General features: G+C 33.0%; 1 protein-coding gene across 2 annotated transcripts; it reads right to left on the reverse strand.

Annotated features, from left to right (window-relative positions):
• Positions 1-944: 944 nt before the first annotated feature.
• On the reverse strand, positions 945-12,326 carry LOC108481134 (coiled-coil domain-containing protein SCD2-like). Of its 2 annotated transcripts, none has more exons than XM_053028790.1 (17): positions 11,684-12,326; positions 10,983-11,152; positions 10,484-10,556; positions 10,335-10,376; positions 5,642-5,704; positions 4,093-4,142; positions 3,971-3,998; positions 3,574-3,648; positions 3,344-3,454; positions 3,203-3,263; positions 2,845-2,961; positions 2,614-2,735; positions 2,435-2,504; positions 2,171-2,212; positions 2,029-2,069; positions 1,423-1,549; positions 945-1,256 (listed from the first exon to the last, which is right to left on the reverse strand). In XM_053028790.1, the coding sequence occupies exons 1-17, from the start codon at positions 12,077-12,079 to the stop codon at positions 1,183-1,185; spliced, it is 1,662 nt and encodes a 553-aa protein (XP_052884750.1). In that variant the 5' UTR covers positions 12,080-12,326; the 3' UTR covers positions 945-1,182. The 2 variants fall into 2 exon arrangements, with proteins under 2 accessions (XP_052884750.1, XP_052884753.1); XM_053028793.1 differs by having other exon boundaries at positions 10,983-11,148; positions 11,684-11,802.
• Between the last annotated feature and the right edge of the window lie 205 nt (positions 12,327-12,531).

Here is a 12,531-nt window from a genome sequence, read left to right on the forward strand (position 1 = left end):
AATATAAATCATCTTTTCGAATTATAATCCCACCGTGTAATACTACTTAATACTACTTGTCAATTAATTATATTGAGCACTTTTCTAAACCTTCCAAATTGATATTGCATTCATGCATCTCTTATTTCACTGAAACTTATATATATATAGAATTTTCCAACCTTACCAATATACTTCATCATTGAAATTCATTGTTTTCAATCCCATTGGAAACTCAACTATTAGATCGAATCTTACAATAATATCACACTTTACGTTTCACCTCAAGCTAAAAAAGTCCAAAGTATATCGAAAATCCATTTTATGATGCTTATTATTCAGAGTCCTATAGCGAGATTTAAAGAATATGTACAAGTGTACACAGTCATCAACAAGTAATAAAGTAGTAAGTATAGAGTATCATCTCCATAGCGACTAAAGTTAATTCAATTAATTGCAAAATTAACTAATGTCAAAATGGTAAGTAACAGAAATATGAGTGAATTGAGTTACTAGGTACTAAAATTAAATCTAAGCATGCGGAACAATTTAAAACAATAACACAAAATTGAAATTGCAGTGAAAACAGTGACACAAGCTTCAATAACAATGACATGAAAGGTTAGAACATTTATTTCCCCTAACATGGAAATATCGAGAGCAATGCTGGCGAATGTTGCAGTAATATGGTGGTTTACTAATTCAGAATCCACTGGTTGTAGGCTTCTCTAGAAGTCACTACATTAGAACTTTTAATCAACTTAACATATGTTTATGTCAAGTTAACCTCAAGATGACCTTTTCAGACATCGTTCCTAAGGATTATGCAAGATAACAATATATTTCTATACCACTACAAATTTAATTACTAGACGAATTACGTCTTGGCTTATCTTGATGCAAACCATGCTAGTGACCATATGCTAATATATATACCCGTGGTTCAGTACACTTGATACAGTACCTTACCTTTAAACTAATTTATTTGCCTAAGCAATACCTCAATTCTCATATCAAGAAAAGCATGCAACCCATAATCAGTGCTCATTACTTATCTACATAATAATAATAAGAAGAAGAAGAAGAAGCTCATTTGGAGGGGAAATCTAGTCAAACGAATACAGTTAGAAACTGTAAAATACATATCTCAGTGCAGTCTGTCAAGAGCTCTTTCAACTACTCTTTGAAGAAGAATCATCCCACTCAATTCCTTCGAGATGCTTCCCAAAGTCGACGTTCGATGCCCAATTTCCGAAGCTCCATCAGTCCTTCCTCAACTAAACAAAAACAAGAAAAAACATAAGTGCTTACTTGCAAGAAAGATTGGGTTCGGTCTTGTATATGCAAGAAAATAATTGACATTTTTAAGTTCAAAGTTTAGAGAGTGAGAAACATTGCACCAATACTTCCATTTGAAGAAATTAATGCTACAATAGATATTACCATCAACAGCATCATGTGAACTTGGTGAATGCACAGAACGGCTGATCCAAAATTTAAGTCGATCTTTGGCTGTATCCTCCTCTATGCCATGGGATTTGGCTCTTCTCCAAAAATATGTAAGCCATGCCTATACAGTATGTTTTATAGTCAGCCAGATAATATTATATTCCTCTTTCTAAGTGTCAAACAGGACACACAAAATACTAAAGGGAAAATGTTATTGCACACTGAACAGTGACCACAACTTAACCAGGAACCATTTAACAAAGTAGCTAACTAATTTGAAGTAAAACAAATTGAGAATCCAATATTTAAGCTCAGCATCATGCCAAACAGGTCTCATCCCTTGTTGGCAAGAAAAGCAATATGGACAAGAATATGGAAATTCCAAAATTTGAAGCTGCTGCAATTTCGACACACATAAATATACATATTATTTATTGGGTTTTATAAACAGACTGAAGGCATGTAATTGGGCGAGGATAAAGTTAGTGCCACCAACAATTAAACAAAACCGTTTAACAGAAGACCAAGAAATTGATGAACTTTGTGGATAAACATCATTGAGATAAAATTGAAGATAACCAAGAAAGATGACTGACATACCTCCTTAAAGAGAACATCCTCAGACTCCTCTGGACTCAATTCTGCAATAAAGCATACGGTCATTCTTGTGATTGCAAGTTTGGGAACATGGGAATACAAAGAAACAAACAAGACAGCAACTAAATAAATAAATTAGACTTACCAAATGCCTCCATAAACTTAGGATCACGTGGTGACTTGATATCTGAAAAACATGCAAGTAAGAATTCAGTAAGATCAGAGGAGATAGCTCTAGGCAGTTAGCATGGGTTGAGGTTAAAAAATGCGTTGAATTAGAAAAATTGCAAAGAAATGAGTTTGAAAAAAGAAAAAAAAATAAAAAGACCAACCAACCAGCCAAACAAAAAACTATTTAAAAGTAATCAGAAAATTAAGCAAAGATGTTACAGAGTGATATAGAGCATACCAGACAATGAAATTCTAACAGAACTTGCTCTTCTCTGTTGGGCCAATGCATTCACGATGGCTTCCTCAACCTTCAAAAACATAGCCAGAATTAAACCAGTGGAATGCATGTAGCATCTTAATTCCAGAAATGCACCACTTTCTTCTTTTGGATGGGTTGGGAAGAAAAGAGGGGAGTACCTTTAAGGATGCAAGCTCCTTCAAACCCATTTCAACCGAAAGCATACTCTCAATATTTCCTTCTCCAGTCAGGTCACTCAAATCCTCAACAAGTTTGCTCCTCTTTTCATTCTCATCATCACCTGCTCGACATTGTTATAGTCTAAAAACATGAAAAATGTGTATGACAGGACAAGAGAAGGATGCCACTATCTAGTTAACCACAAAGCATAAAATTATTTATTTACTAGCCTTTTTCAGAAAACTCCTCCTTAGCTTTTTGTCCAGCAGAAACAACCACCTCAAAAGGAAGAGGAGCTAATGATGACCAGTACTCATGCTTAGACACAGCAATATCTGCACAGATCCCTATAAGGCACAAGAATGAGGTGAAACAGTAATTGTCAGTTTGAATATATTGTTACCACATTCTCAACCTTTAACAACTTGACAAGGGGCAGGATGAAGTAAAATTTCTTTTACAAAAAACAAATGACCGTAATTCATTCATGCCCTTTAAAATGACTGTCGAATGATTCAACAAGATTTAATCAACGGAGAGTGAATGGTGCATTTCTCCTCGCAACAAATATAAGTTACCAGTAACTACCATATCTCACAGCTAAGCCCCAGTAACGAGCAAGCCAACACCTCTTAAGGACAACTTCTTCCTGAAATTCAAATGCATAAGGTAATTGATCTTCTAATAAAAAGTGGGCTCCTAAAATTTTGAGGCAATATAAGCACATACCATCTCTTTTTGAGTCAATACCATTCTTTGAGTCATTGAACGAAGGGCTTTTACTTCAGATTCAGCTCCATGAAGCTGCCTTACAATGGCTGTTGCCTCATCTTTAGCATTCTAATTAAAGCAAAATAAATAAAGCATAAGAGAATATGGAATAGCATGAGCAGAAGTTATTATATTCATTTTAAAGGTGAGAAGATTATAATACAGGAAGACTACTTGCTGATATTTACCTCAACTTCGGATCTAAAAGACAAAATCTCCTTGTCTACAACATCCTTAGTTTGTTTTGCATCCTTAAGTGCAGCCTGGGAAGATAAAACAAAAGGAAAAGAATGATTCTTTTTTCTTTTTTTTTTTTTTTTTTTTTGCATTATCCTGAAGATAAAATTACAAGAAAAAAATTGCCATTCCTATTCTCAAAAGGAAAAATGTCAAGATTACCACAATACATGAAACTAAAAATTCAACACAGTTTGTGCTATAACAACAAACCTGAGTCTGCCTAGCTCAAACCAACATTTAAAAAACTTAAAAAAGAGAAAAAGAACCAAAAAACCAAAATATAGCTGGGAAGCCTAGAATTAATCATCTATCCACAAATAGAACAGAATCCAAATTCTGAAATACCTCTCTTTGACGCAATGCAGCCTCTTTTCTGTAGATGGTAACACAAGATGTTAGAAAAAGATAAATAAAACTAAGGTGGATAAAAATGGGTATACATTAAGGTTGTTTGAACCAAAATCTACCTGCTTAACAGTTTGGCTTCCAAAGATACCCCTTCACCAAGAGCAGCAACCTAAAAGCTCGAAAAAGAAAAATTAACAGGTAAAAACACATTTATCTAATTATGATCCCTTATAGTTACTACTCATTTTTAAAAAACTAGTTTACATTATCACACACGTTACTTGTGAATTTATTTATTAATTTCTATAATTTACTAGATGATATAAATTTCAATAATGTAACTAATGCAAATAATATTATTCAAAATAAATACTTTTTAATAATGTAATTAATGCAAAGTAATATTATTCAGAATAAAATCTAATAAAAATAATTGAAATGTACAAATTATTTTATTAATTCAAATATTATAATAATAATAAATTCTTAATCATTATTAAAGCATTTTTACAATACTAAAAAGTTTACATATCATAAATAACCCTTTAATTTTCATTTTTCCCTTAATAATATAATCAATAAATCAACCATCATAGTTTGTTGACAATATATAATTAATATATATGTTATATTATATAAATGTATTATTTATAAAATCATATATATGAAATATAAAGATATTTATTATATAAATAATTCAATTTTGATTTTATAACTAAAGTAGAATTATTTTTGTACTTTTTGGTTAATGAAAAAATTACTTTAAAATGAAGTAATTTGATAAAAGATTTTAACTTTTTATTTATTATCATATAAATGCATTAAACAAAAGTGTTTTAAAAGAATCAAAATTCTTTTTATACCTGTGATAAATCTAGTAAATAATAAAACCATTTATATAATAAATTATATAAAGTATTATTTATAAAATTATACACATGAAATATAAAGTTATTTATTATATAAATAATTAAATTTTAATATTTAAAACTAAAGTAATATTTTTTCACTATTTTATTAATGAAACATAATACTTTAAAGATAAAATATTTCTATACAAATATTAACCTTTTTAAATTATTATATAAATTCATTTAACAGAAGTGTTTTAAAAGAATCAGAATTCTTATTTATAAATATGATAAATTTTATAAATAATAAAAATATTTAAAATGACAAAACAATAATATAATCAACAATGAAGGATATATTACTAGTTCAATAGTTTCTTCAAATTTGTGATTTTATATATATTACGAATAAAGGATATAAAGTCTAAAAATTTAATGAAATTTTTATTTCTGGTTTTATTAATATTTATATCAACCGATACAATTTAGAGCAAATTACCTTTTTTTGTCACAACTTTTAGAAATTTTCTAGTTTGAACATCCAAAACTATGAAAGATTTTGATCACCTAACAAAAATATGCCATCTAAGCAAACATATCATGACACAAAAACCCAAATGGCAAGGCCATGATTTTTAACCAACAAATTGTCAAGTGACCAAAATAATAACATTTATTAAAATTGGTGACCAAATGTTGAACAAAACCTTCCAAAAGTTTAGCAACCAAATTGGTAGTTTGCCCTTGCCTTGTAGTAGTAAGGGAAAAAGGAAACCATAAATAAAAACAAAAAGGAAAAAGTCAATTTCCATATTACCTGTTTCTCAAGCTCTTTGACTCTAGCCTCCACTTCCTTGCACCTTTCTTCCTCAAGTCTGAGCTGTAAAGTTCATTCAAGAATTACTAATGATGTGGTTTAAGGAAGATAACAACAACCAAAAGTATTAAATTTTAAAGATGAGTCAAAGAGAAGTTAAAACTCTAGAAAATGTAGAATTACAGAAACTTGTAGGTTCAGGGTTAAACTATGAGTAACCTTGGAGAGCTTCAGAACCTAAACCTAGAGTTACATGCGTGAAAAGGAGAAAAGTGGCGCAAAGCGCCAATGATAGGATTTGATTGTGAGGTGACTTAGATGGCTTGAACGATCAATGCCATGGGTTTGTTGTGGTGAGAAACCTTAGGTTTCCTTGAAGTCTTGAGAAGCATATGTCCAAGGTAAGGTGACGTGAGGCCTAACCATGGAAGCTTAGGGAGCCTATACCCACAATTAGGTGACGAGGGACCTTGGGGCCTGAGGAGTCTTATGCTCAGGGTTACTTGGCTAGTCGGAGGAAGTAAGGCACCACTCCCTGAGGTTAGGTAACAAGGGTCCTTGGGACTTGGGGAACCTACGCTCAAGGTTACATGGCTTGCGCACTTTTCAAGCTTGAACTTCCCAAACTACTTGAACTCCTTGAATGAGCCATATGAGAAAGCGAGGCAACACTCTTCGAGGGTAGGTAACAATAGGCCTTGGGGCCTAAGGAGTCTAAATCAGAGGTTATAGCATGACTAACAAACTTGCCGAATTGCTCAAGCTCCTTTCGGGGACAACGAGCCGTGAGGGGTTCAAGGCAACACCTTTAAGGATTATGTGATGAACAGGCTTGGACTTCAAGAGCCTAAACCGGGGATTCCTTCTCGCTAATGGACCTCTCTCGAGCTTCTCAGACTCATCTTGAAAACTTGTGAGAAAAAATGTTGAATTAGTGCACATTGGGGATTTTACCTCCAACAAACACTTCGACGATTAAGTGAGAAATGTCATCAAACTTAAATTTTTAGCAAGGAAGTAAAGAACTTCTAACCAAGTGATTTGGTGACTTATAAGATGAATTCAAATGGCAATAGTGCTTGCTATTTATAAGAGGCTTTGAGGTAATATAGGTGTCAAGTGTCACACCCCTATTAGGGGCTTGTGAAGTGGCTCCAATAGGTATACCTTGCACTCCCTACACCCTGATTCGACTTCTTTTGAGTCAATCTTTCGAGGTTTGCATGGTCGTTGGATTATTCCCCAATTATACTCATCAAAACGGGGTTGCTAACAGAATAAATAAACCTCTTGAAATAGCCAAAGCCCTTCTTTCTCAAATGAGTATTCTGAAACAATTTTGAGATGCAATTTTAATAGCTTGTTTTTTCTTAATCATATGCCCCTCTCTATACTCAATGGTGATATTCCTTGCAACATCATTTTCTTTCAAAATCTTTGTTTACTTTTGAATTTAATATATTTGATAGTACTTATTTTGTTCATGATATTCGTCCATGGGTCACTAATTGGATCCAAAGCCTATTCCTTAGATATTCTCGACTTCAAAAAGGTTATAAGTGTTACTTTCTTGATCTTAAATACTATCTTGTTTCTACTAATGTTACCTTTCTTCAAATCACTCCTTTCTTGATTAAACTATTTACAATAGTCAATAGGAGGAAGATTATCTAATGGATAACACTATAACTTGGCCTACAAGTTCTACAGTTACTATTGCACTAGATCAAACAACCACTCAACACCTATTGTTCTTGTCTATTTAAGAAAAGAACCTCGTAACTCATGTCTTCTACTCATCTCTTCGTCTAAGGATCCCTTCTCTTGTGATTCTAATCCCAACCTTGATCTATCCCCCTATGAAAGGGTAAATGTCAATGTACATATTTCATCTTTTGTTTTTTAGGACAATTTGTCTTTTGCTTCCAGCTCTTTTATTGCATCCTTAGATTTTGTTTCATTTTCTTAGATTATTGATGAAACATTGTCCCATCTTAGCTGACATGATGCAATGGAACAAGAGATGATGACTTTAGATGGTAATAGTACTTGAGATTCAACAATCTACTAGCAAAAAAAAGTATCAAGTGCAAGTGGATGTTTACGATTAAGTCAACCCTAATGGGTCAATATCACAACTTAAAGCCCAACTTGTTGCTAAGGGGACTGTTCAAACTTACGACGTTAACTATTTTAATACCTTCTCCCCAGAAACTAAATTGACTTTGATTTGATTGTTCATCTCTATGGAAACTATGTATGAGTGCCGTTTACACCAGGTAGGTATAAAAAAAATGTTTCTCTATGGTATCTTCAAGAGGAAGTCTAAATGAAGTGACCACCACTCAAAGACTGGTCGACTTCGAAAACCTTTGTATGGTTTAGGTGGAACAAATTCCTCATGCTTGGTTTGGTAGATTCAATATGGTCCAAGAATCTAGATTGAAGAAGACTGATTGTGATCACTCAATATTTTATAAAAAATTAAAAGAAACTATAATATTGTTAATGATGCATGTTGACAATATTGTCATTACTAGAAGTGATGATGCAGGCATGCTTTGAAATCTTTACTACACAATCAATTTCAAATAAGTCTACAATTGAAGTATTTCTTGAGTTTGAGGTCACAAGAAGGTATTTTCTTGTCTTAAAGGAAATATACTCTCGACTTACTAGCATAAACTAGAAAACCAGGGTCTAAGCCATCTAGTACTAAAATAGATCCAATGCATAACTTCTGACCAAAAATAGTGATTTATCTGAAGATCCTGAGAGGTATAGAAGGCTAGTTGTTAAACTGAATTATCATATAATGACTCGTCCTGACATTGCATGCTCTGCTAGTGTTGAGCAATTAATATCTTCACCGATAATCAAACAGAGGGCAACTTTGAAACAAACTCTTTATCTAAAAGGAGGCTCCAAGACATGATTTATTATATGGGCTCAATGACAATGAATGTTTCTCAATGCAAATTGAGTGGGATCTAAGATGGACAAGATATCCACTACAAGATATGGTTTGTTAAAGGAAATTTGATTTCGTGGTAAAACAAGAAACAAAATATAGTATTCCAATCAAGCACAAAGATGTAAAGCTATAACACAATCTATGTGAGATTGAGTGCACTAACTATTAAGTGAAGTGGATCTAGAGATTTCATTGTCAAGAAAGATATAGTGTGATAACTAAACAGCTCTTCATATATCTTCTAGTCTTGTGTTTCACGAACGAACCAAGCACATTGAAATTAACTCCCATTTTGTTTGTGAAAAGCTTCAACAAAAGCTATCTTTATAGGCTACGCTAAAACTGAAGATCAACTAGGAGATATCTACACAAAAGCTTTGAATGTAGCTCAAGTTGATTATATTTGAAATAAGCTGGGCATGATTAATATTTGTACTCCAGCATTAAGGGAGTGCTAAAGAATATTGTACAATTCTAAAGATACATTCACTCAATTTGTTCTATTCTCCTTCTAGCACTCTGAATTCGTTACATAGACAAAATGCTTCAAACAAATAATTAGTGTTCAAATGGAAAGGAAAACAATCACCCCAACTTATTACCAAAAAGTCTTCATTTGTTACTAGCCTTCATGTTCTTTTAATCCATTAGCAACTATCTTTCAATAGAAACCATTTAAACTTGACTTTCAGTAATAGCTTTCATGTTGATTGCAGGTAGTTTTTTTTCTCTGAAACAATGCATCACCTTCACGTCATTACTAGCATTCAAGTTTTTTCTACTTTTCTTGAGTTTGGCATTGAAATTACTCTCAACAAAATATGTTTCAATTGTAAAAGCTGAATCAACTCTTTTACTCCATAATTATCACCCAACATTGTCCCTTGAAATATCCCAAGAGATTTCTAACTTGCCTTCAATCCCTCCTTTTCTTCTGAGAATGTGGTTGTCATTCTTGGAACAAACAGGATACACATTAATTTCTTCACTTTCTTAAGGATACACATTATAAAAAAGATCTAATAGATCATGGTCTTACTCTTCCACATGCATTTTGCCAAGAAAATCTTCCTCACCAAAATCAAATTTATCAATGCAAGTACCTTCTGATATGTCAAACTGGTTGTAAGCAGCTTTTAGAATTTCCATCTAGATTCCCACATATTCTTGTCAAAGCCAAGAATAAATTGCACATGACAATTCTTCAATCACACATCATACCATAGTTAATTCTGCTTTTCAATCCTGATTTTCTCTTCCTCCACCTCTAATGTGTCCATGGCTTAAAGACAAACCCTAATATTTAATTAAGCTCTGATGCTAAATTTGATGGGGTTTAAAGAAAATAGCATTAAATCAATAGAATTAAGCTAAAAACTAGTAAGAAAGAAGTTGGATCTCTAAATAATCTAGGGTTATAAAAAAACCTCTAATTTCTCTCTATTAATTTCTCTCTAATTTCTCTCTGAAAGCTTGCAAGTTATTTATATAGGCCAAGTTACTAGCCTTTCTTGCAAATAATGTTTTATTCCTAGCCTTGGGTTTAAACCCTAAAGATAAGTAATAAACCTACTCATCCATAATATATCTCATACTTAATAAGTAAAGTTGAAATAATAAAATATTAATAAATAAAGCTCTTGCATCAATTAAATTGCAATCAAATGGCATTAGAGCCCACACTACACGTTAAATCAACTAAGAATAAGATTTGCACACCTTATCTATGACATTCTCGTTTTCTTCCTGCAGCATATCTAGCTGTATGACAAATAATTATCAGTTTCATACATTGCAAATTAAGAATGCATTTAATTCTGTGAATGACAAAAATGAATATTTATGTTACTAGAGTGTGATTAGAATACTTCATCTCGAAGTGCAGAAGCCTCACGGTAATCTCCTGTATCTTTCAAGTTAAACCCAATGTCTGATGTGAATCTGCATTCATAGATATTTACATAGTTTATTTGCTACATAAATAACCATAAAGATATTTCCCTTAATAGCAAGTACTTTCCATACAAACTTACAAATATAAAAGTATGCTTTTTGTTTGAATGGTGTAAGAATTAATATAACATATATATTTTAAAAGGAAAAGGTGATTGCTTTCAAAGCAATAATTCAATAGTTACGCTTAATCAAGATGGTATAAATTCAACATACAAATGCTAAAAGACCATAAAAGAAAAAAAAAAAAAAAGTAATACACCCTAGAAAGTAAAAATAAACAATGAACTAGTTGGTATCGTGATTTATTTGATCATCTAGAAAGTCCTATGATAAAAGAAGGAAACTAAATTTCTTCGTTTTGCTTTTGTTAGTCTGAGTGTGAGGCTTTATGTTCATTGCTACTTTTTATACCTTTTCTCTGGTTGTCGGTTTTTCGGAGACTCAGAAGGTAGAGATACAGCAGTCCTCAGTGATGTTTTATTGGGCGGCGGTACAGGTGGTGCTGTACGAAGAGACATTGATGACCTTCCAGTTGATGTCGATCGAACTGATGGTGCTTCCTCTACCAAGTTCCGTGCTAACTAGTCCCAGAGTATCAGATATTCGGGTTAGACCTCCATATACACTAGTAAACTAAAACATCTAGTTTGGAGTTTAACATTAGCAATCGATGCATAAAACATTATTAGATTAACCATTATCCACGCTATTATTTTGCATTTATTAAAATTCTCCTAGTACAAATCTTACCAACAAATTTTTTGATCGTATACAATCTGAATTTAGAAGAAATCACAAAACGTAAAGCAAGAGAATTTACAACACAATGCAACTAATATCAACTTCGTGCCGCATTGAACTCAGAGATCAAATCCGATCTCTGCTTTTATTAACATTCTCCTAATACAAATTCCTCAGCAACAAATTTCTCGATCAAACACAAAATCCAAATTTAGAAGAAAATACTAAACGTGTAGCGACAGAACTTAAGACAGAATGCAACTAAAATCAACTTTGCGACGTATCGAACTCAAAGATCAAGCCCTACTTCAAAGAAAAAGCAAACGAGTAAAAATAGAACAGTAAGAATTTAGCAAATAAAGTAAACCTACCGCAGGTGAAGGAGATCTCCCGATCCTCGTAGAGTTAAGAGCGGTTCTATTACCGACACCACCAGCCGTAGCGGCGGTGTTTTTTATAGACAGAGCGAGAGGAGGTGGAGCACTGTACCGGAAACCTAGATCGTCGCCGTCATCTTCTTCATCGTCATCGTCAGTGGTTTGCGAAGCCATGACCTGAGCCAGCCGCTGAGCCGCAGCTTTCGCGGCGAAGTTTTGCGTGCGCTTTATGCTGGAAATGCCAGTGGCGGAGGAAGAACGCGCGTGGCGGGGTTGGTTATGCGCCGGCGACAATGCAGGTGACTCAACACCGCCGCCAGTGCTCCCCGTGCCCGAGTGACTACTCCACCGGCGCGTGTAGCTGGGGCTCTCCGTTCGCTTCCGGTCCATCAAGCCGAAGTTAGTAAAACTGGATTCTATTCTGTTTCTTTTATTCGTAACAACAGTAATAATTAACAATATAATTAAAAAAGAAAGTGAGTGAAGGCAAGCCTAGATCTTAGTGGAAGGAGAGTAGCAAAGAGTAAGACAGAAGATAACCATGTTTTAGAGATAGACGGAGAATTTCTTTTATATATTATTTTTTAAAATTTAAGTTTTGCTTCCCAGGTCAGACTCGGTTTTTTCATTTCAACTGCACGATTTGAATGAAAAACCAATATTGTAAAATAATTTCTCCTTAAATTACATGCATTTGGAAATTAAAATCTAGATTTGAATTTCTTATTTTCTTTAGAAATTTAAAATAATTTAAATTTAGATTTGGGTTTTAATTAATTTTAATTTTTAAAATATTTTTTAAAATTTAATTATTTAAGAGAATTTGAACATTGTTGTTTGAA

The sequence above is a fragment of the Gossypium arboreum genome, chromosome 1 (assembly GCF_025698485.1).
Source record: "Gossypium arboreum isolate Shixiya-1 chromosome 1, ASM2569848v2, whole genome shotgun sequence".
NCBI lineage: Eukaryota > Viridiplantae > Streptophyta > Magnoliopsida > Malvales > Malvaceae > Gossypium > Gossypium arboreum.

What these genes read in the sequence shown, in the direction of transcription:
- LOC108481134 (XM_053028790.1), bottom strand. Translation starts at nt 12,079, where the DNA reads ATGGACCGGAAGCGAACGGAGAGCCCCAGCTACACGCGCCGGTGGAGT. An exon ending in TCAAAGAGCTTGAGAAACAG is followed by an intron (nt 4,143 to 5,641) that starts GTAATATGGAAA and finishes TCGAGCTTTTAG; the next exon opens with GTTGCTGCTCTTGGTGAAGG. An exon ending in AGGAGCTTGCATCCTTAAAG is followed by an intron (nt 2,505 to 2,613) that starts GTACTCCCCTCT and finishes ATGTTTTTGAAG; the next exon opens with GTTGAGGAAGCCATCGTGAA.